This window comes from Castor canadensis, chromosome 6, assembly GCF_047511655.1.
Source record: "Castor canadensis chromosome 6, mCasCan1.hap1v2, whole genome shotgun sequence".
In the NCBI taxonomy this organism is placed as follows: Eukaryota; Metazoa; Chordata; class Mammalia; order Rodentia; family Castoridae; genus Castor; species Castor canadensis.
The window spans coordinates 76,993,771-77,015,884 of NC_133391.1; the positions used below are offsets into that span (position 1 = coordinate 76,993,771).

Genomic DNA, 22,114 nt, shown 5'->3' on the forward strand with positions numbered 1-22,114 from the left:
GAGGCCTCGGCCCAGTCACTGTCCACACCCAAGAAGTGGGGGGAGGGGTGGTCTGCACTCAGGAAAGAGCCTCAGGAAAGGAACCAGGTTCTCCCAACAACCCACACCAAATCCCCTTCTTTGAGAAAGGCCATGGACGGTTTCTTAATTTTTGGTAAATGCGGCTTCTAGTTCCCTTTCCCCCCGACGTCCTTAGGCGCCACTGATCTAAAGAAAGAAAAGGTCCCCAGCAGGGGTCTCCTCGCGCACCCCTCCCCCTCTACACACAGACATACACACACTGCCTGCGGCCGCCAGAGATACGCAGATATAGGTGTGTCCTCCCCAACCCTGTTCTCAGCTCTGGGATCCCGAGGCCGCAGCGCCCCCCACCCTCCAGCGACAAGGATGGTTCCTGCCTAGGCCCGCAGTGGCGTCAAGGTAGCCTTTACCTCCTCTCGTAGGCTGGGAGGGGGGTACAGCCCGCGCAGCTGAGCCAGCTGCAGCAGTCGCCGCCGCCCTCCAGTCATTAAAAAAAAAAAAGAAAAAGAAAAAAAACAATAACAACCTCCACCCGAACCTCCACCCCTCTTTGTAAAAGAACTACGGCCCCTTGAGGAGCAAAAGCCAGCCCCAGCAATCACGGGTTAAGTTCTTTTCCGGCCCCCCATTCATAAAAAAGGAGCGCAGCGCATGCGCGCACGGGGTCTCTTGTGCCCACCCATTCATAGAATCGCGGACGGCGCGCGTGCGCACTGAAGTGCTCTTCCCTCCCATTCATAAAAAAGCCATTTTCCCAGGCAGTTGCAACATCGCCGCTGAGGCTGCGAGCGGAGCTGACAGCGCGGAGCTAGCGCTGCGGGACATAGGGAACCTTGCCGGTTCCTCTCTGGCTGGCGTCTGCGAGTACATCGGCGACTGACCCGCTTGGGTTCGAGGATTTGTACAAACGTGGAGCGATGGTTGTGACTCTCCAGCTCCTCAAAGTAAGTCCATGACTGGTTTGGGGATCCGAAACTGCCTCCTTTGAGCCGCAACGCTACTCCCCCTCGGGCTGGGGCAAATGGTGCGCTATTTCTAGCCGCGCCTGTGTTCCTTCCCTCTGCCTGCGCCTCCTTGAGTCGCTGCGGTCCGCCGCAGCTCCCTGGCGCCCTCGTCCCGGCCAGCACCGCGCTAGGGGTGTTCGCAGCCTGGCACCTCCGTTTCGGACCCTCGGACATAGCCAAGCCTGGTTTCCCTGCCCTTTGCGATTCGGGAAGCTCTGTGCGTGTCCCGGGAGATTGCCTCTGGCCTGGCCTCTTTTTTCCTGCCACTACTCGCCTCGGGCGCTAGAACGGGAGGCTTTGGGCTTGGTCAGGAGCCACCACTTAGGTCTGGGGGGCGCCCTCGCCTAGGGTGGCTCGCCCACCTCCAGGGCTCCGTGCCCACTGTGCCAGCTTTGCCTTGGGTCTCCCCAACCCGCCGCAGCGGCCTATGCTCGACGTAGGTTTTTCTCTACCCTTCCGAGCCGTGACAGACTGAGTTTCCTCCCCTTCTGCTTCCCCCTCGATGGTCAGCGTGGGGCCGCCCAAGGACCGGGCATTTCTGCTCCCTCTCCTTGGCGAGGCCATTCCTGGCCGTCTGACCTTTGCTCGGCTGCCTCATTTTATGCTGTGCACCTCCCTTTCCCGGCCTCTGCAGGGCCGGAGGCTCCTCGGCCATCCCTTCCCTTCCTATCCTTGGGCATCGAGCTGTGCCAGGCCCCAGAGCCCCCGGGCCTCGCTAGGACTGTGGTGGGGGCTGAAGGTGCGTTTACATAACGCCGGGCATGTGGGAGCTGGAGGAAGAGGTTTCGTGCGTAGGAGAGATAAGGCTCCTACTTTCCCTCCTTGCTTCTTGGTGGTACCAGGCTTGACAACACCAAGAGTATAGAGACGGTATGTTACCAAAAATTCTGAATCGCCAAGGCCACCGGGGCATTGAGGGGCGTGAGGGAGTGTTTGGCCAGCCAGGGCAGCTGGAGCTTGGCTCCATCACTGGGTCCAGAGCTGTGTGCCCAGTTTGCCCTCCATGCAGACGCTAAAAGGCATTTAGACAGTAGCTGCTCTTGTGCAAGAAGGTTTCTCAATTTTCTTGATGGGGGGCTGGAGGTCGCGGGCAGAGAAGGCGAGAGAGGTGGAAAATGGTTGCATGTTTGAAGGGCTGAGGGATGGAGCTAGAAGCGAAATGGGCTGGAGGGGCGGAATGGTGAGCAGAAGGGAGAGCTGCTAGCTGTCTTTTCATCAGCTGCTGGATGGGCATCCATATTGCTAGGCCTGGGTGAGGGCAGGAGGCCTCCTTATGGCGCAGCAAAGCTCCAGGGAAACCCCCCACCATGGTGTGCTCAAGGAAAGGGGTAGATTGAGTGGGGCCATAGACCTAGTAGAAGCACCCCCTCTTTCCTGCCTCCATATCATTGGCAGGATTCTCTTCATTTTGGGGAGAGGCCAGACACATTGGAGGCCAGGGAACCTGCTGAGGGGCGAGAGCACACAGATGTTTGTCTGGTTAGCTGACCAAAGGCACGCATCCTCCTGACAAGCTTCTCACGGATACAAAGCTGGAAGGTAGACGATCCAGAGCAGTTGGGAAATCAGGGTTTATCAATCTCTTAACAAGTTCCATCTGGCATGAGGCCCTACCCAATATTGCACTAGTGAATTTCATAATGCTTAGAGCCCTCCAATCTTCACACGAATGGAGCATAAACATCTAAAAATTTCAGCCTTTTTGCCCCTTTATGCGTGTGTGGGGAAGTCTAGGAAAGGAGGGCTGGAGTTAGTCTCTCTCAAGGGTGAGAAAGAACTTGTAAGAGATGGCCACTTCCCCTAGGAAAGGTCTTCATGTTCTGGCTGGCTCCAGGAGAATCCTAACTTGGTGAGCAGTAGTGCACACTGAGCAGTTGAGCTGTGTGGCTGGGACCTGAGAGGGATTTGGGTAGAGTTCTGAAATCTAGAGGGACACATTGGCTAGCTAGGATGAGGGAGACTAATGACACCGGTTGGTGATCTTCCCATTTTAGATTCTGAACTTAGAAGTCATTTCCTTTCTTGTGGGGTGTACCTGCCCGCTCCCCCCCCCCCCGTACCCCTCCTGCTTCTTCCCACCCCCTTTCCCAGAGTTTTCTGGAAATGGCAGCTTCTCCCCAAAGCTTTGGCTGGGGCTGGTGGGAAGAGACACAGAGCACATAAGAGTAGATCAATTCCAGGCTAAAGCAGGTGAGGCTGGGCACTTGCACATTTTTGTCTGTATCCTTCCAGAATTGGTGGAGAAATGTGGCTTTTTGGAAATCACTGGCTGCCCTGCTTATACCCCTTGTCTACAATCTTGTAAACCCAACATTGTATGTGCCCAGAGGTTGGCTGACTTTCTTGAATATTAAGTAACAAGTTGAGAAAGTCAATAATTTTTTAAAGTTATGGGGAAGGAAAAAAACCAAGCAGGACGTTTTAAAGTGGCCCTTGAAATGTCTGGGGTTCAATACTTTTTGATCATACATAGGTACTTCAATTCCAGTTTCTGGAATTAAGGGACTACACATCCCTTAGTGCGGCATTGTCCAGCCCCCAGTCCTGGACTCCCCATAAGCATTTTTCTTAGAAAAGAGCCCTCCCCCCCTTTTTTTTTTTTTTTTTTTTTTCATGGAAGTTCAGTATTCAGTCACAGTGTTTACTTTGGTTCTGAATCCAGAGTGTCTGTCATCTGGCCCTATGGAGGTAGAAGCTTCCTTGTGACAAAGTGGGGGGGGGGGTTCCTGCCCTTGCCCCTGGATTTTCTTGACAGTTGCTGGTAGACACAACAGGGGTTTTGTTTGTTTGTTTTTGCTTTTTTTAAGGAAGAGAATGGCAGGAGTTGGAGAAGGTTCTGTTTCGTGGCCAACCTAGATCTCCCTATCAGGAGAAATCAGTGACTCACTGGTGTGGTTCTGCTCCTTTAAAAGAGCCAGAGCAAGAAATTGAAGAAGAACAACACACAGAGATCCGTGGGCTGGTCTTTCATTCAAAGCTAGGGGCCTGGGCAGAGCAAACGAGCAGCAAGTCAGGTCTAAGCATAGGCCTCAGTAAAGAACAAACTCTTCCAAGGGGCCAGGGACCAACAGGCCTACCAATGAGTGGCCAGGACTGAGGCAAACTAGGAGGAGGGTCTAATTTAAGGGCACTTTAAAAGGACAGTAGGGTGTGGGGTGCTGTTGATGGAAAAGGTGGGATATTCTTGGCTGTCAGGGGTTTTGGTCACCCTGCAGACCCAGACAGCTGACAAGGCTGGGGAATGTATCCGGACATGTGTCTGGGCTTAAGAGGCTCCACTGTTCAGCTGTGATCCTGATTGTTCTTTCCAAGGACAGGCCCCAGTCAGTGGAGGAAGCTAGGATGCTAAAGAGGGAGCACAGATGTGCCTGGTCTAGCAGAGGATGGAAGGGGCCCTTCAGGGCAGGTGGCCACTTGTAGAAGAGTGTTTTCCCTTGTGGTATAGTCTTGTCTGTTTCTGGCTGGGGAAAGGGGAAGTCATTTCCTGCCCTGGCCCAGGAGTAAGCTAAAATCTATTATTGTCTGTTCATTTTTTGGTGGAGGGTAAGGAGACAAACCAGATGATCTTGATGTCCCATGGGAAGAAGCCCTTCTGTGGGAGTCTTTAGTCTCTAGGTCCCACCCCACATTTTGACTTGGGCCTGTAGTTCTCCAGTGGAGCCAGTGGTTCCTTGTAGTTTCTGTCTTTACTGACTGTTGGCTTCTGAGCCCTCTCTTTCTAGGGATCTGAGTAGACAACAATTACGGGGTAATACAGTAAAGCAGAAACTTGAAAGACTCCCACCCACGGTGTGCTGGAGCTTGCTTGGGAAAGAAGGAAGAGTTGGGCATGGTGAATTGATGATGGAACTGAGTAATGAAAAGCCACTATTTTCTTTTGTGATCTCTACCAGATTGTAGCCAGAGATGAACTCCTTAGCGCTGGTGCTGGGAGGCAGGGAGTGGGAAGAAGGAAGGTTGCAGACAAATCCAGTTGGCCAAAGGCTTTATTCTTTGAAGCACCAGGGATGTTGAAGCAGCAGAGATGTCCCGGTTTAGAGAGGGGCAAGTTCCTAGTTTCCCTTACCACCACTGCCTTTTAAAAGTCTTTTTAAAGCATAAGTCATCATTTGGTTGTAGCTTAATTAACTAAACTGGGATGTTGTTCCAAAGGACCAAGCAATGGTGGTGGCGGGCAGGCGGGCTCTTTAGCAGCCTAGAGACCTTTATTCTGAGTTTTTAAAGGGTTAAACAACGTTGGCTGAAAGGGCCCACTGAGACTGAATAGGCAAGCAGAAACTGCCCATTCATTCAGAACCTCTTGCTAGTTTGTCATTACCTGACCTGTAGTTTTCAAAGTACAACCAGGAAGTTTTCCCAATGTTTTCCGACTCCCCTTCCTATGATAAATCAAGGGTTTGAGAAGAGGCATCCACCCCAGTGGTGTGGATGGTTAACAAGCCTCTTGATTTTCTTCTGCCAGGCTGTATTCAGCTCCCTCCCCACAGGTTCCAATGGAGGTGTTCCCAGACTCCAAACAGCAAATACAGGGCTACTGTGTGCTCTGGGGCTTTTTATTTCTGCTGATTCAGTATTCTGGGACTCTTCTGTCTTCCTTGTGCCTTCCTCCCATCCCCACAGACTGTACTAGAAACCCCATCAATAAAGGTGCTCCCAAGACCCACAAGTCCAACTTGATAGGTAGTGAGGAGAAGGGGTTCCCTTTCACCCTAGGTTTTCCTTTTAAGAACTGCTTTATGGTAAAATCCTACAAGCAGACCCACTTTTCCTAAGAAAATTGAAAATGAAAACAGTAAAAGAAGGTAAGGTGACAGAAGGAATGACATCTGAATTGAGAGTGAAGGGAACTTGGATTCTAAGCACAATAGAAGTTACAAACCCTCAGCCTTCACTCTCCACACTGGAAATTCCAACTGGAGACTCATCTGATAAAATCCATCTGGCTTCATTTCCCTGCTAGTTGAGTGACTTGAGTCCGAGGGGCTGGTGGCCAACTAGGGGAGAAGCTGGGGGGTGGGGGGGGGAGTGGCGGCAGAGTTTCCAAGGCTCTGAAAGCCTGGGTTATGGAGGGTTTATGCAAGCCATTAGGCCACAGCTGTGTGGCTGACCTTACAGCCTCTGCTGTCTGGGATCGAATCCTGCCCTGATCACCTGCTAAACTCCATGACCCCTTGTACTTTCATTTCTCACTGTGCAGTATGGGTGCTATCCTCTAAGGTGATGGCAAGGATTAAATGAGAAAAGAAGTCCTGGTGGGCTTAGCATGAGCCTGACACCAAGAAATGTTTCATAAATATTAGTTTCTTCTATATTATTATTAGAAGGTTGAGTGCAGGTGAAAGTTCCCTTCCTTCATACTAATCCATATTGCTGTCACCTAAAATGATACAGAGGTGCTTCTTGGCTAAGTGCAGTGCTGGTTGTATTTCTGTCCAGAGTCTTCCAAATCAGCCATCAAGCTTTTCCCAACAGCCTAAATGAGGCAAAGCCTCCTCCTATTTATAAGTCTCTTCCTTCCTTGGAGGGGAAGCAGGTACATATTAAACTGCACTTAAGATTTTCAGTGGTGCTCAGTCTGGGAGGGTGGCAGGTCTCAGTGATGCTTGACCTCCTAAACCAACTGAGACTTAAGCTGTTTTTGGTTTTTTTGAGACATGGAGCTGTGCTGAGGAGTTATCACACAGGTAGCTCAGAAAGTTGTTCTTTGCCAACCAAATAAATTCAGCACAGGCTCTTAGAGGGCCCTCCTGTGGAAGGTTCCTGCTTTCACTGGTTAGACCACAGGCCTAAGGAAGTGTGAGCTACAGAACTCTAAAGCCAGTCGTTGGTTTTGCTGAGCTGATGGCCAGAAGAGATCCTACATCAGGATTATGATAGGAAGATGCATTTTAGAATATGCCTGCTAGAGTCATCAGCTGCTGCCTGTCCCAAGAGAGCTGAGTCATCCTGGGCCAAGCTCCCACCCCCATGACTGGCCTCCACTGCAGGCCCAGATGTGGACAGCTGCCTCTGGAGGGTGATGGGAGCCTGCTAATGCCAACATCCCCCAGTGCTCCCAACTGGCTTCTTGGTGGGACTTCTTTCCAGGAATTGGGGAATCTGCCCACTGATTCCAGGGCCTGTTAAAAAAAACCCTGAGAGCTGCCCATGTCTTCTGCTTCATCTGCAGGAAGTGCAGCTGTTTCTAAAGAGCCCCAGGAATTGAATTGCAAAAGCAGAATGGTTAGTGTGCTTGAGTGATTAGGCGTACCTTTACTTTTTCCCTAGCATAGTCAGCTGCAATCCCAGTCCTGAGACAAAACCCTAACTACATAGGGCACTACGTAGCCCCTTGAAAGTGCCCCAATGTTTTATTGGCAGGACCCACAGTATTTGTAATCTGGGCATCAGGAATAAGGGACTGAAATGTCTTTGTCTGAGGGTGAAGTTTCAGTCTGAAGCAGTTCTTGAGTAGTGCCATAGTCTTATCCATGGCATTTTCCATTCTTATACAAAGTCCCAACTTTTCCTCCAGCCAAAGGCCCCAGGACCGGACGGAACCTGGGGCTTCGAACCCTGGAAGGGTTGACCCCCCAACTCATTTTTTTTCTAGAGGTAAGGCCTTGAAACCCTTCTTAGAATAAGTGGACAGGCTGAGGCAGATTCCCAGGAAAATGCCCCTTCATAGATAGATACATAGACAGATTTCTTCCACCCAGCTCTGACCACAGGGTCTCCACTGGAGGCCACCTTGGCAATGACTCCTCATTGGTGGCAGACCAGCCAGACATTTAAGGCAAACGCCTCCATAAGGAAGACTCCCATTCAAAAGCGATGCTCTGGTTTCACGTGAAGAGAACTTTGGGGCAGAAGCTGCCACTAGGTAGAAAACTGTGTGTAAAGAAATACCAGCATCAGGCTGGGATGTAGCTCAGTGGTAGACCACTTGCCTAGCACACACAAGGCCCTGGGTTCAACCCAGCACCAAAAAAGAAAAAACAACAAAAAGTAGAAATACCAACATCTTTTAAGTAGGCAGGGCTGTGGGATCAGTGCCAATAATTGTGTGCCATATGAAGGGAAATACAGGTCAACTGAGCATAATGAGTCTTGTAGAAAAGACCTGATTTTTTTTTTTTTGTGGTACTGGGGTTTGAATTTAGGGCTTTCAACTTGAGGCACTCCACCAGTCCTTTTTTGTTTTGTTTTTTTTGACGAGCACTGGAGTTTGAACTCAGAGCCTCATGCTTGCGGGCAGGCGCTGTTACTGCTTGAGCCACTCAGCCAGCTACACCAGCCTTTTTTTGTGATGGGTTTTTTCAAGATAGGGTCTCTCGAACTATTTGCCTGGGCTGGCTTCGAAATGCAAACCTCCTGATCTCTGCCTCCTGAGAAGCTATGATAGCTCCATTTTCAATGGGTTAGAGCATCTAAGGAAGCTCTTCTTTCCTGGCCATTGTAAGTCTCTCTGATCACATCGTCTTCTAGCAGAAGTACAATAATTCTCCCCTCCGCACAAACACACCTTACTACGGACAGCATAAGAGTTTCAGGGGGCCAGGTGTCATTCTCTGGTGACTGAGATATTGAGATGGATCAGTGATGTCCCTAGTCCAGAGGGGGGATGTGGGGTAAACTGGAAGTGAAACTTGTCCACATCCCCTTCTCAGGCCTCACCTTTGATGTAAGATAAACTTAACAACTACAGGGCAGGGGCAGCTCCCTTGATTATAACTGTCATTAGTGTCTTGAAAAAGCACTTCCAGGGAAACACCACCCGTACACTAATCAGTGATTTTGCTTTTTTTTTTTTTTAAATAAATGACCGTCATCTTCCTCTCCTGCACCCTCCTCCCCCAAAACCTTCTGGAGATCTTGAGGGTCTGGGTGGAATCTTCCCAGAGTATAATCTTTCCTTAGGATTCCAGATTTTGTCCCCCTTGAGCAGAGGTCTTGGCCTTCTGCTTCCGTTTCTTTAAATTGATCTCCATCCGAATTCCAAATGTAAAGGTCAGCAGGCAAGGAAATGGCACTTCTAATAGAAAACAATGTGCACTTTCTAAATTTGAACCAAGCCGTTTCCGCTCTTTGATTTAAGTGACTTCCTGGGGTTCCATGTCAGGCACTGCAGTTGAATCTCTGGCCGGATGCCAGCTTAAAATTGCACTCTCTCAGTGAAATTAGAAACTGATCCAGGGTTGGCTTAGCTATTCTAGTAAATAGCATTTAGTCTGAATGTTCAGCTCAGCACTTGGAAATGGGTGATGTGAGCGCCCCTCGAGAGAGGATTTCCCATCCACGTTGTCAGGAGCTCACCTACCAGGGATTATTAGCTGCTGGAGGTCGCCACACTTGGAAGCTAGAGTAATATGTTAATATCCTGGATGTGCAGGCATCAGATGCAGCCCTTCCTTCTCTTCTGAATATCTGAAATGAAGGCTTTTGTTTATCCAGCTGATAAACTCTGTGGAGCACACAGGGTCTGTTGTGCTTGCCACGTTGTTCTCTGCGCCCAGTATAATGCTTGGCACTAGTGCTTGTAAGTGCTCAGGAAATCTAAACTGTTATATTCTGAATCAGTGATAAATTGTTGAGTACTTGCTGTGTGCCAGGAAATGTACTGGGTACCAGATACGTATTTTCCGATTTAATTCTTGCAAGATCCATTTTATAGATGACAAAACTAAGGTCTAAGGCATAGAAATTAAAGAACTCACTTGGGCTGGTGGAGTGACTCAAGTGGTAGAGCTATTTCTATTGCTATTACTGTTGTAATTACTTGGCAGTTGCTGGAAAGTTTGTTCAGGAAGTTGAGTTCCCATTTCATTTGAGCTTCCCAATGGGGAGGTGGGCGGTATTAACAGACCACGTACTGATGCCTGGAATCCATTCTCTTTTTCTTTTTCCCCACCCTTCCCCAGGGTCCCTAGAAGCTTGTTTCTCCGCAGCAGTCCAGGACCTCCAGCCCCATGGAGCCCCCAATCCCACAGAGCGTCCCTTTAACTCCCAGCTCAGTCATGGTGCAGCCCCTTCTTGACAGCCGGATGCCCCACAGCCGGCTCCAGCACCCACTTACCATCCTCCCCATTGACCAGATGAAGACCAGCCACGTGGAGAACGATTATATAGACAACCCTAGCCTGGCCCCTCCAACTGGTCCCAAGAGGACCCGGGTTGGGGCCCCAGAGCTGGCCCCAACACCTGCTCGCTGTGACCAGGATGTCACCCACCACTGGATCTCCTTCAGTGGACGCCCCAGCTCTGTGAGCAGTAGCAGCAGCACCTCCTCTGACCAGCGGCTTCTAGACCACATGGCTCCACCACCTGTGGCCGAGCAGGCCTCACCCAGGGCCGTGCGCCTCCAGCCCAAGGTGGTGCATTGTAAGCCACTGGATCTCAAGGGTCCAGCCGTCCCACCAGAGCTGGACAAGCACTTCTTGCTGTGCGAGGCCTGTGGGAAGTGTAAATGCAAGGAGTGTGCGTCCCCTCGGACGTTGCCCTCCTGCTGGGTCTGCAATCAGGAGTGCCTGTGCTCGGCCCAAACCTTGGTCAACTACGGCACCTGCATGTGCCTGGTGCAGGGTATTTTCTACCACTGCACCAATGAGGACGATGAAGGCTCTTGTGCTGACCACCCTTGCTCCTGTTCCCGCTCCAACTGCTGCGCCCGCTGGTCCTTCATGGGCGCCCTCTCCATGGTGCTGCCCTGCCTGCTCTGCTACCTGCCAGCCACGGGCTGTGTGAAGCTGGCCCAGCGTGGCTATGACCGCCTTCGCCGCCCAGGTTGCCGCTGCAAGCACACGAACAGCGTCATCTGCAAGGCCGCTGGTGGGGATGCCATGGCCAGCAGACCCGACAAGCCTTTCTGACACTTTGGGTCAACGCCCCAGCACTGCCCCTGGAAACATGGGTCACTCCTGCCTGCCTCCTGAGGCCAACCTTGCTCATATGTCCTCACCCCAGCTCTTGATAGGGAAGAAACAGGCAAAGACAGCCACCACCCATCTTCTATTCCCCAAAAGGATGAAGAAGCACTTTGGGGGTTTCCAGGGTCCTGGAACTTTGTGTCAAGCAGATAGTGGCAGGGCAGGGTGCGGTTTTGGGGGGATTTTTCTGTTTCAGAAGATGGAACACAGATGTGGACACATAACCGGAAGTTGCAGCAGCTTGATGGCCTTCCTGATCCCCCGTCCTCCTGCCCTCTCCCTCCCACTCTGCCATTGTCTTTGGCTCACACAGGAGCTGGCTGTCTGGGAGGAGTTACTGAGTGCCAGGGTACCTTGAAGATGACCCTTGGAGCCTTGACTTTTCTCTACCTTCCTCTTCCCCTTCTCTCTCCATGCCTGTTGGCCCCAACGTGCCATCCCGGGGAAGGTGTAGAACACCCTAGCAGCCTCTACTGTATATACTTGGGAGTGGCTGAGAACAGAGGACAGCCGGTGAGTCAAAGCCTCGCTCCTCCTCCTGCCTCCTCGGAGCCAGCCACAGGATGGATTTGGAAGCCGCTGCACAGTGATTCCTTCCTCCCGGCCTTGTCGCTAACTCTCGGGGGTGTTGAGCTCATCACACCATCCTCTGGTTCTTACATGTCACAGACTTGCCTGCCTGCTTACGTGTCCTGAGTTCTCTCTGCTCAGATCCTTTCCACAATTTGATGGGTAGAGAAGGCCAGGGCATCATATGTGAGACCAAATAGCATTTTGCCAATGAGTCTGAGGCTGTGGTCTCTGGATCCAGTCATGGTGTTTTTATAGAATAATTAAGCCAGATGCTAACGGTGTTTTAAACAATAATATTAAAACAACTTGCTTCCTTTTGGGCCACCCCCAGGAAGGGCTGATTTCAAAATCTGGGGGCAAACAACCTCAAGGAGCACAATTCTGCCCACCCACAAGAAGAGGATTTTAGCAGCAAAGAGGCCACACCTCCCATTGGCAGAATGACAGTTGAGCTGAGCTGGGGCTGGGTTTCCTCTCTTCTGATTCTGCTGCTTGCTGTCATAGCCTTTTGTGTATAGCGATGCGACTGTATCTTCATGTAAATACAGAGATGAACAGAGTCTATTTTAGTGTTAGGAAGCCCCATGGGGGGTCAGAAGAGCTCAGAGAGGGTGGGGAAAGGTTCTCCAGGGGCCACTGGGATTGAGCCCTGCTTTTGTGCACAGCACACCCCCTCCTGACAACCCCCAAAGTCATAGCAACTCTTTCTCTCCAGGTGCTAAAGGACTCAGAAAGTGCAGCACATCCAGTGGGTAGGTACTTGTTGCATGCAAAAGCTATAGTGTATCTGGTCCTTCCCCCCAGTGGGGTTTTGCTTTGTGTGGTATTTTTGTCCCTCCCCTCTGGTGAGAGGAAGTGGCCTGGGTCAGGAGAGGCGGCCCAGGTGTTAGGCAGTATCTGTAGCATTTTTTGCTGGTTCTGTAGGAACAGAACTGCCTCCTGGAAGGAGACAAGGAGGCAGGTAGCTGTGAGTGGCGTGTAGGTAACGCTTCTCAAGGATTTTTTTCCTCTTCTTGGAAACTAGTATAACATCTTATGATTTAGACTAAGTTAATTGTAACCATAGGTATTTATTGAGTGGAGGAACGGAGGGCCTTATTATTTGGGGCTTTATTTATGTAACATTTGCTGGCTTATAAAAGGCAAGTATAAAATATTGCATCTTCATTCTCTAGACTAATTCATAAGCCACAGTTGTGATGGATGTATGGATGTTCTTGCACAAATCGGAGGCAATGGTAGAAGACAAACACATTAGCCAGCCACTTATACTAATTGAATGTATTGGAAGTGTACTGAAGGGGCTGGAGTTGTTTTCCATAGATGTAGCCCCCAAAATGATAGCACACATGTGCACTCTTTTCAGAAAGGTCTTGGAAAGTTGCCCAAGGTCCCTCCCTTGAATCTTCTCCATGGGAAGCAACCCGGTGGCAAGTTGCACTTTGGTGATCTTGATATACATACCCATTCTGTGGAGAATTGATCTACATAAGCTGTGTATGCACACAAGCACATGTTACACACACACACACACACACACACACACACACACACTGACCTTCTACCAACATAGACCCTGTTTCTGGTAAAAGGCCTCCTGAACCCTGACTTGTGTACATAGTTGTAAACACGGATTTTTGTGGGTTTTGGTTTGCTTTTTTATTTTTTGCCTCCCCCATTTTGGCTTGCGTTTAACCTGCTAGATGGATGTCTGCAGAACTCTCCCTAAAAGTCCACCTCTGTGCCATGTGCTCAATGGAAAAAGGAGGGAAAGAAGCATCCTTGGTTCTCCCAGCTCTGTTGTGTAGTGCTCCCTCAGCATTGCTTTTCTCTGGCTCCTTGGCAAAAAGAAAAAAACATGGGTCACCCATGGGCCCTTTATCTCTTCCCAGGCCAGTCACAAGCTGCTGAGGGACCATGCACTCATAAATAGGTCACATTTCTGTAGCTGCTTCTGATTGACTGTTTTCCTGCCACCTGTGGCTTGCTTGGCTGGGTTATGCCTGCCTTGTCTTGAAAATTGCCAGCTGGTTCTCACTTCTCTCAGACCTGGATCAGTGGCATTCCCTGGCATTGGGAATGACATCCAGGACACTTCCTAGGGTATGTTGGCTGTAAACTACTACCCCATCCTGGAGATGGGTGTGTGAAGGCCAGCACTCTAGTGGGCACCCTTGGGGTGGAGTGTAGGCCAGCAATAACCCTCCTGGGTAAATGACAGGGTGTACAATCGGGTCCTCAGAAGCCAGCCAGAAGGGAGTGAAGACCAGTCCTCAGTGTTGGCATGGACCCTGCACAGCTGGTAGGTAGAAACCATCTATGGGATACAGCAGGTTCTTTCAGCATTTGCAATCTGCACTGATAGTATATCAAGTGGGACCCAGCTGGACAATGATTCACCCAAGACTGCACATACAAAGTGTTGGTGTGGGCCAGAACCCAGGTGATGGTCACCTTGAAGCGTCACAATCTCCTGTGCTGCTCCAAGAATTGTGTGGTGGGGTACGGGCAGCACAGTGTTGCACTGTACAGTTATTTAGGGCATCCTACAAGCTTCAGCAGCCTTCTGGTTCAAGCCTTTGGTAAGCATTTCCATGCCCTCTGCTTAACTGTGACAGTGGATGTCCAATCTTGGTCGCCATTTTTTTTGCTGTGAGTAACTGCGTGCGGTGTCTTAATCTTGCCTTTTCTCCTCGATGTCCCACAGTTTGGTTTCGTGTTACAAACAGTAAAGCTGTTCGCAACTCCCATTCCAACCCATTCCTATTTCACTTTCACCCTTCACTGTAGCTCCCCTCACCTCACCACAAAAGTTACCACAGAAGGTTTCCTTTGTATAGAATATTTATTTTGAAGCTCTATTTTAATAGTATTTATTTTAGAAAGTCTACTATTGTAAGAGTTCTTCTGTTTGTGAAGAAAAAACAAGTTAAAAACTGAATGTACTGATCTAGAAAATATCTATAAATATATATTGTTAAATATATACAGGTCTGCCATTTTCTCGTGTGTGTGTGTGTGTCTGTTCAGTTTCCTGACATCCTCACCCCACAAGGTTTGTGAAAGAACACTAGGCCACTTGGGCTAACTGCAAATGCATATAGAGGTGGCCTTCTGGATCGGGGCAGAGCCTATGTCTCCTGTCTAGGATGAGCAAAGAACCATGGGGGAAAGGTCCACTTTGTGAGGAAGATGAATATTGCCAGATGCTGTGGAATCCTTCCTGGGTCAGCTGTCACCTATACTAGGTGTCTTTGTAACACAGACAAGAAAACTCCCAAATAGAGGAGAGCTAAAGGTGGAAAAGAATAATTTGATCTGTCCATTTTCCAAAACTGCAGCTTCTCTCCTTTTGGCTGTGGTGCCCCAGATCTACAGGTTTCAAGAAACCAAACAGAAAAGCTCTTGGCAATTTCCTTAGTTTTTACTGGAACGATGGGTATTGCCCAAGACCAGTTCCTTTGACCTCTAAATCCTTGCATTCATTGACTGTCCTTGTGCTCATGCATCTTCCATTTGATTCCCTTGTCCCCACCCCCATACCCACTAGTACTTTGAAACTTCATACTTTGCATACACATGGGAACTTAATCCTTAATTTGTATGCCATTTGCATTGATGGTGGACTTACCGCCTTTTGTTTTCTGAAAGAAGAGTTTCTGCTACCAATAAGTGGGGGTGAGATGGTAAGAGATTTGGAGGGAGGAACTGGGAGCCCCCAGTCCAGTTTGTGTTTTATCTTGGGGTCACCAATTATAGTGTCTTGGACTCCTTTGTGAAGTCCAAGCTTTGTTTCTCCTGGAGACATCCAGATGAATACCAAGGGTCACCTGGTAGCGACTCAAGAAGGCACAAAGGACAGTCTTGGGAGTCTTGTCAGCAGTAGAACTTCTGGATTAATCATAGGCTTAGCCTCCCTCCATGTTCCCTGACCATGTGACTGTCCCATCCCTGGAGGATGGACAAGAGTTAATTAGTGCTTTAAGTCTCTGGGTTAGAATGGCTCAAGTGGGAGACCCTGAATTCAAACCCCAGGGTGGCCAAAAAAAAAAAAAAAAAGGTCTCACCAACAAGGTAAGTAACTGGCACCTGGGGATGGCTGTCTTTCATCAACTCAGTCCCAATTAGTGTCTACCACACATTGACTTAGTCTTGGGTTTCCTTACGGTGCCACAGTTTTTGTTGTTGTTTTGTGTTTTTAACTTGTTTCCAGAGTTTTAGATACAAGGTACTGACTACTTCAAGTCCTACCCACACAAATGCTTTTGGGGAAAAGGAGATAAGCAGTGCCCAGAGAAAAAGTTTGTGCCCATTTAGCCCTGTTCCTCCTGGTTCCCAGTGATAAAATGGTTTTGGTATGACAAGAGTGGTTTGCATTTATTGGATGGCTTCTTTTTTGCCTGGTACTGAACTTGCATGACAGACTACAGAGGGTCAGAGAAGTCACACATCCCCAACACACGATTGAAAGTAAAGACAGATAAAAGTATTTAGCTACTATTTGGGGAAGACAAAAGAATTATAGGATGCATTAGTTAGAAGGCTTCCTGAGGATAAAAATGAAAAGTGGGGGAGAAGCGAAATTCAACCCTCTGTGTCCATAAGCACACATCCCCTACCAGTGCCCCATGAAGAGGAAATGGGCTTAGGGAGTAGCTCTTCCCTGCAGCCTTGTCACCTGGTCAGAAAGCCCCAGTGCACTACAGCTGCTTCCCCATCCTGAGCCTAGTTTTCTGAAGAACAAATAATCACGAACCTAGGCTGCTGGCTCCTGCGCTGAAGGTGTTGCCAGATGAAAGCTGAGAGGACATTTTTAAGAGACCTAAAGTTTATTCATCAGAACTTTAATAAAACAATATGTTCATGGCCTGGAGCAGGTATAATTTTCATAATTTATGGGTCTCTGAAACAGGAAGAGAGCTCAGGGTTTTATTGTGTTTTGCACGATAAATGGCATTCCGATTGTCTGCATGATGTTCTTTAAGGATGCTTGTCTGGCGGCTGCATGGGCCTTCTGGAGCCCACCTGGGCCTGGAGGCCTGAGGCAAGGGATAATTATGAATACATCTGTATGTGTTAAGCAGGAGATGACTGAAAAACTCCCTGGGCTCCACTCCCTATGCTCACACATATTAGCATTAACCCTCCCTCTTCCTCTCCCACTGGCCTTCTGGCCTTCTCTTGGGGCTGCTTCCCCACCCCCCCAACTCCACTTCCTGTACTTTTACCTGAAGAGTCTCAGATAAACTTCTGACTGGCTTTCCTGCATTGGGCATGGTGGAGGGGATGACTTAGGACTCAACAAAAGTGAATCCACCATCTACAGAGCAAGAAGCTGTAGGGGTTTCTGATTGGAACCTAGTTGGAAAGCCTGCAGACTTGGTATTTTTATGAAGTCCTCAAAGTAACAGAAGCCAAGTGGCCTTAAGAAATAATAATTACAAAAGGTATTTGTGTGCTCAGATGCAGCATTATTGTTTGCAGTCTGGAAAACAATCAAGGTAGGTTGGTGTGATCGACCTCACTTTACAGATAAGAAAATCAAGACTCAGAAGTTAAGTTACTCCCCAAGGAAATAGTGCTGTTAAGTCGTATACCTAGGATTTGAACCTGCCTCCAAAGCCAGTGCACTGGACACATAGGGCCCTTCTATAACTTTTAGACCCATCTAACGATCACCTCCCCTGGGTTGCCTTCCATTGTTCCCAGAAAGAGGCTTCTGTAGAAGTGGCTGACCTTCCTGACATTGCTTGAGCCAGCTTTCCTCATTTCCTCTGCTATGAGAAGAGGAATTATTTGGGCTGTGGTGACCAGGGACAGTGTTTGGGGAAGGCTCCAGGATCTTAAAAAGGAGCTACAAATTGGTTCAGATGACTGAGAAAGGGTTAGGGTTAGGGTTAGGGTTGGTTAGGGTTAGATTGTCTTACCATTCCTACAATATGCTGTGACTTCACATTTTGTTGACGGTCTGTCAGTTCTCCACTTCCGCAGACGTTCCCTGAGGGCAAAAAACTTGGCTTCTTCCATTTTCTTTTTTTAATTTTTTTTTTTTGAGACGGGGTCTCACTGTGTATCCCAGGCTGCCCTTGAACTCACAAACCTCCTGCCTTCGTCTCCTGAATGCAAGGATTACAGGTATGTGCCACCACGACTGGGAAAACTTGCCTTCTTTCATTCCTGACTTCAACACTTCCTGGCCTTCATTTAAACATGATATTTGATTTGTCCACTGAGGTAGACCACAAGTCACCTCCAGTAACACCAATGTCAAGGGGCTCTGTCTAGCCCAGGCCATACCTATCATATTAATGGCATTCAATAAATGTTTCTTATTAATTAACTAATGATATACTGAGAGTAGACTCAAAGAGGGTAAGAAAAGAAGAGCTAGACTTTATATCTTTCTGAAAGTAGCCAAATGATAGGACATAGCATTTCCACTACAGAATTGAATGATATGAGCATCAGTTCCTGCTTCCATCTTGTATGACCTGGCATTGGTGTATTGTTAGTCCAACTTTTGTCCCTGTGACAAAATACCTGATAGAAAACACTTAAGGGAGGAAGGACTTATTTTGACTCACAGTTTTAGAAGTTTCAGTACCTTCAGGGGAGTGTCACCTTCAGGCAGGGAAAGTGTGACAAAGTGGAATAGCTCACACTATTGAGAATATGCACTAACTGGTTTTTGGTTTTCTCCTTTCCCCCAGCCTGAGGGATAGTGCAGCCCACAGCCCACATTCACTGTGGGTCTCCCCCTGTAGTTAGTCCTATTTGGAAATGCCCTAACAGACACAGTCACAGATATGCTACACTGACATAGGTCCTTGTCAGCCCAATCAATATTAACCATCACAAGTATTTACCATGTATCAGGGTACTAGGCACAATGTGATCCGAGTTGCTTTTCGGGGAGCACTGGGGATTAAACCCAGGATTCATGCATGCTGAGCACTCTTCCACTGAGCTACATCCTCAGCCTCCCAATTAAGTTGGTTTTTTAGCTGGTATTTCCTTCAGTTCTCATACTGCGTTAGTACCTTACTACCCCCTGTTTTACACATAGAAAAATAAGACCCTAGAAGGTACATTCAGATGCCTAAGGTTCCACAGGCCCAACTCTGGAGCCCCTGCTTTCTACCGAGCATCTACCCATGGATGTTGGAAGAGGCTTCAGCAGGCTGACTTCTGGCCAGTTGTGGGAAGGTTGGTGTGTGGAAGAAAGGCCTGAGCCTGAAGCCCTGACTGCCTTGCTGTAAGATCACTCATGGACTGTGAAGGTCTTTGGTCAGTAGCTTGCAAATTCCCATCTCTCAGCTTGCCTACAACGAAACATTCCTGAGGAGTATAAAAAGGGAGGCTGGTGTCAGAATTTATGCCATTTAATTCTCCTGGCTTGTCAAGAGCATGTGTGACCACCAGAAGTGTTTATTTAGAATCAGTAATGAGCATTTGCCAACTAGACCAGACCAGCATAAGAATTCTGCTGATCTGCTTAGGAAAAAAATCAAGGTGCTATGTAGTTTTTAAAAATATTTTTAAGAGTCACATTATCTTTTTTAAAAAATAATGTAACCATTACAAAAAGGAAAACAACAGGAAAAAGGAAAGTTTTCACCATATTCCTATTCATTCTTTTAAGAAATAACAAGTGTTGGGTTGGGGATACAGCTCAGTGGTAGAGCACCTACTAATCGTGTCCTGTCACTAACCCTGTGAGAAAAAGGGAACAAAGGGAGGGAGGGAGAGAAGGATGTCTACCCTGTGCTAGACATTTTCCTTTCACTTTTAAAACCATACTTGGGATCACACTGCAACCTGCTATTTTCACTTAACATGACACATGGACTTTCTTCTCTGTTTCTCTCTAGCTCCACCTTTTGCTTTCTAACAGCTGGAATTACACTGTCTTCCATCTTACGGCTTCACTGCTTCTGCTTTCAGCCTCCCCTTATGATGATATGCTCTGCTCTCCCACCTAACCACAACCTCACCTGGACCACACTAGCTACATCCTCTGCTTGCCTGCCCAAAGAGTCCAGTAATCAAAAACAGGAGTCTGGTTTAGCCCTGTGTCTGCGTGTGTAGGGGGAGGGGGTGGGTGTTTTGTGTGTGTGTGTGTGTGTGTGTGTGTGTGTGTGTGTGTGGTAGATGCTGGGGAGGGAGACACAGCACAGGCTGTCACTGAGGGTCACCAGAAATTCCTCTCTCCCTGGAAGACTTGCCAAGTGGTATATCTGAGTTAGGGCATGATCCTAGATGGTATGGGATTCACCTTAAAGATAATCAAGAAAATAAACAGGAGGAAACAGAAAAGGCCATTGTCTTTAAAACTCACAGATTTAATGGAGCTGTCAGCACCAGGTCTATATACCTTGCAGCATTCCACACCATTTATTCAGTCCTTCCTTATCACTGCCCTTCTTGAAGCCCGCCAATTTCTCTCTCCCCTTGAGTGTGGACTGGATTTAGTGACCTGATTCCAAAGAACACACAAGTATGGGAAGGGAAAAACAGCAACTTTACAGTGGAGGAGCCTCTAAGATGCCACCTTAATCAAGTGATCAGGGTTAAACATCACCAGTGATAAATTATGTGACCTTACACCCCCTGATATCACATGCAAACACAACACTTCATCTCTGGAATTCTTCCCCCAAATTCATATTCTAATCACAAGAAAACAGAAGACAAACCCAAATTGGGAGACATTCCTGCAAAATATTTAACCAGTATTCTTCAAAAGTGTCAAGGTTCTGAAAAATAAGGAAAGGCAGAGAAATGAGTGCAACTGCAGTGTCTTCTTGTAACAGTGGAACTGCAGCCTTCTTAGTACCATGACAGAGCTTCTATCTGAGGATAGAAGCCAGACCTGGGTGAAGAAAAAAAAGGTGGGGGGGGGGAAGGAACTTAGGGGCTTTTTTTTTTTCGTGTGTTTCTTCTTCTTCTTCTTCTTCTTCTTCTTCTTCTTCTTCTTCTTCTTCTTCTTCTTCTTCTTCTTCTTCTTCTTCTTCTTCTTTCTCCTCCTCCTCTTCCTCCTCCTTCTTTTTTCCCTCCTCCTCTGCCTTCTCCTTTTGACATTGTTCAGCTGCCTAATTAGCCAGTCCTGAAGTCATGATACCTGGAGACTCCTTGTTTATAGAAAGGAATGAATCTTTCTTATAATTCAAGCTGAGTTGAGCTTGAGAATTTTTGTGATTAATAGCCAAAGGGTCCTAATTGATAAAGCTGGTGCATTCTCTACTTCTTTACAAGGCTGGTGTTTTCAAATATTATAGGGCTGGGAAAACCTTAAGAAATTTCATCTGATAGAGCTGTACAAAATATGTATGCTTTTTTTATATGTCAATGTTACCTGAGCAGTCATTGAAAAAAGTCGCCTTGATTATAACCTCAATGGCATAAGTACAGTAAGTCATCTTTTTCAACTCTTTCTGATATTTTCCTTGGAACCAGTGTCACAAAGTCATGTATTAGTGGATCAGTATCTGTTTTGTAAAGAGCCATGTCCGGCTCTATACAATCATCTACAGCATTCACAGAATTTGGCGGCTAACCTGCCCATTGGTAGTGGCTATTTCCACTGTCAAGTAGAAGAGATGTGGGAGGAGGTCTCAGGGTTTTCGAAGTACATCCCATTGCTTTAGTTAACAGCCCTCTTTTTCTCAAAGATGGGTGGGAGGGACACAGAGCTGCCATTTCTAAAATCCTCCAAAGTATATCACATGAAATGTTGTCTCTAAAATCAAAATCATGTTTTCTTTGTAATTCCAGGAAGGAGGGGGATGTCAGATCTTAAATAGATCCCAAATTAGAAACATCCCCCTTACCCCCCCACCCCCCACCTCAAAGTGACACAGCTCAACAAGTCTTTCTCTTGTGGACTTTCAGACTGGAACCCTGCCAAAAATGTGAGCAAGAATTTGGCCCATTGTTACTTTAAATATCCTGTGTCGCAGGCCATCTAGGAATGTCTAAGTATGGGAATTTTCCTTCTGAGGTCTGGGATGCAGATATAAATAACTCATTTGTTAGATTCTGTCTCCATCCTGCCTCTCCTAGCCTTAGTAGCCATGAATAAGCTAGCCATGTAAATAACGGTCACCAGCCACTCAGTGGTGGCATAGTGGGTTGGGAACATTTCTCCTGCTCTCTAACAATAACTTCATGCCAGGCTAGCTGGGGAGTTGCTGTTCCCAAGATCACGCCAGACTTCTACTGCAAGTGCAGTCTGGGAGATCACAGTTTGGGTAATAAACCCTGGTCCCTCTGCCCCACATTACAGTCTGACTAGCTGGTATTTCTCTCAGGTTGGGTGAAAAGAGAGCTCTGTGCCTGTCATCTTTACACTTCTTCCCCAGTAGAGTCTGCTAGAGTTGGCCTCTGCACTGGTGGCCTCTGGAGGCAATTTGCAGTAGTCTCCCCACTTCTAGCTGTGATGTTCCCAAAGTTCTCAGGGTACAAACCAAATGGTTGTGGGCAGTGGCTGGGCTGAGACCAAAGGAGCCCCATGTTTTTCTAATCAGGACTCAAAGAGGCAGAGTGCTCATGATAAGTGACTGTGTGACGTGATCTCACAACCCACCTGCCCAAACACCCTCTCCACTGGCC

At 48.0% G+C, this 22,114-nt stretch overlaps 1 protein-coding gene and 1 long non-coding RNA gene across 10 annotated transcripts in view; one reads left to right on the forward strand and one right to left on the reverse strand.

Moving 5' to 3' along the window:
* The window catches only part of LOC141424136 (uncharacterized), a 179,684-nt gene extending 178,933 nt beyond the window's left edge, over positions 1 to 751 (reverse strand). For 2 of the 9 annotated variants that reach the window (XR_012449029.1, XR_012449025.1), the window contains exon 1: positions 432 to 692. This is a non-coding gene — a long non-coding RNA (uncharacterized lncRNA). Of the gene's footprint in view, positions 1 to 431 lie in introns of all 9 variants that reach the window. The other 7 variants (XR_012449031.1, XR_012449027.1, XR_012449030.1 and 4 more) reach the window with 7 other exon arrangements.
* A 1-nt stretch (position 752) lies between these two features.
* Spry4 (sprouty RTK signaling antagonist 4) lies at positions 753 to 14,489 on the forward strand. The gene is made up of 2 exons (XM_020154786.2): positions 753 to 965; positions 9,926 to 14,489. The coding sequence occupies exon 2, from the start codon at positions 9,974 to 9,976 to the stop codon at positions 10,871 to 10,873; it is 900 nt and encodes a 299-aa protein (XP_020010375.1). The 5' UTR covers positions 753 to 965; positions 9,926 to 9,973; the 3' UTR covers positions 10,874 to 14,489.
* The last annotated feature ends 7,625 nt before the right edge of the window (positions 14,490 to 22,114 follow it).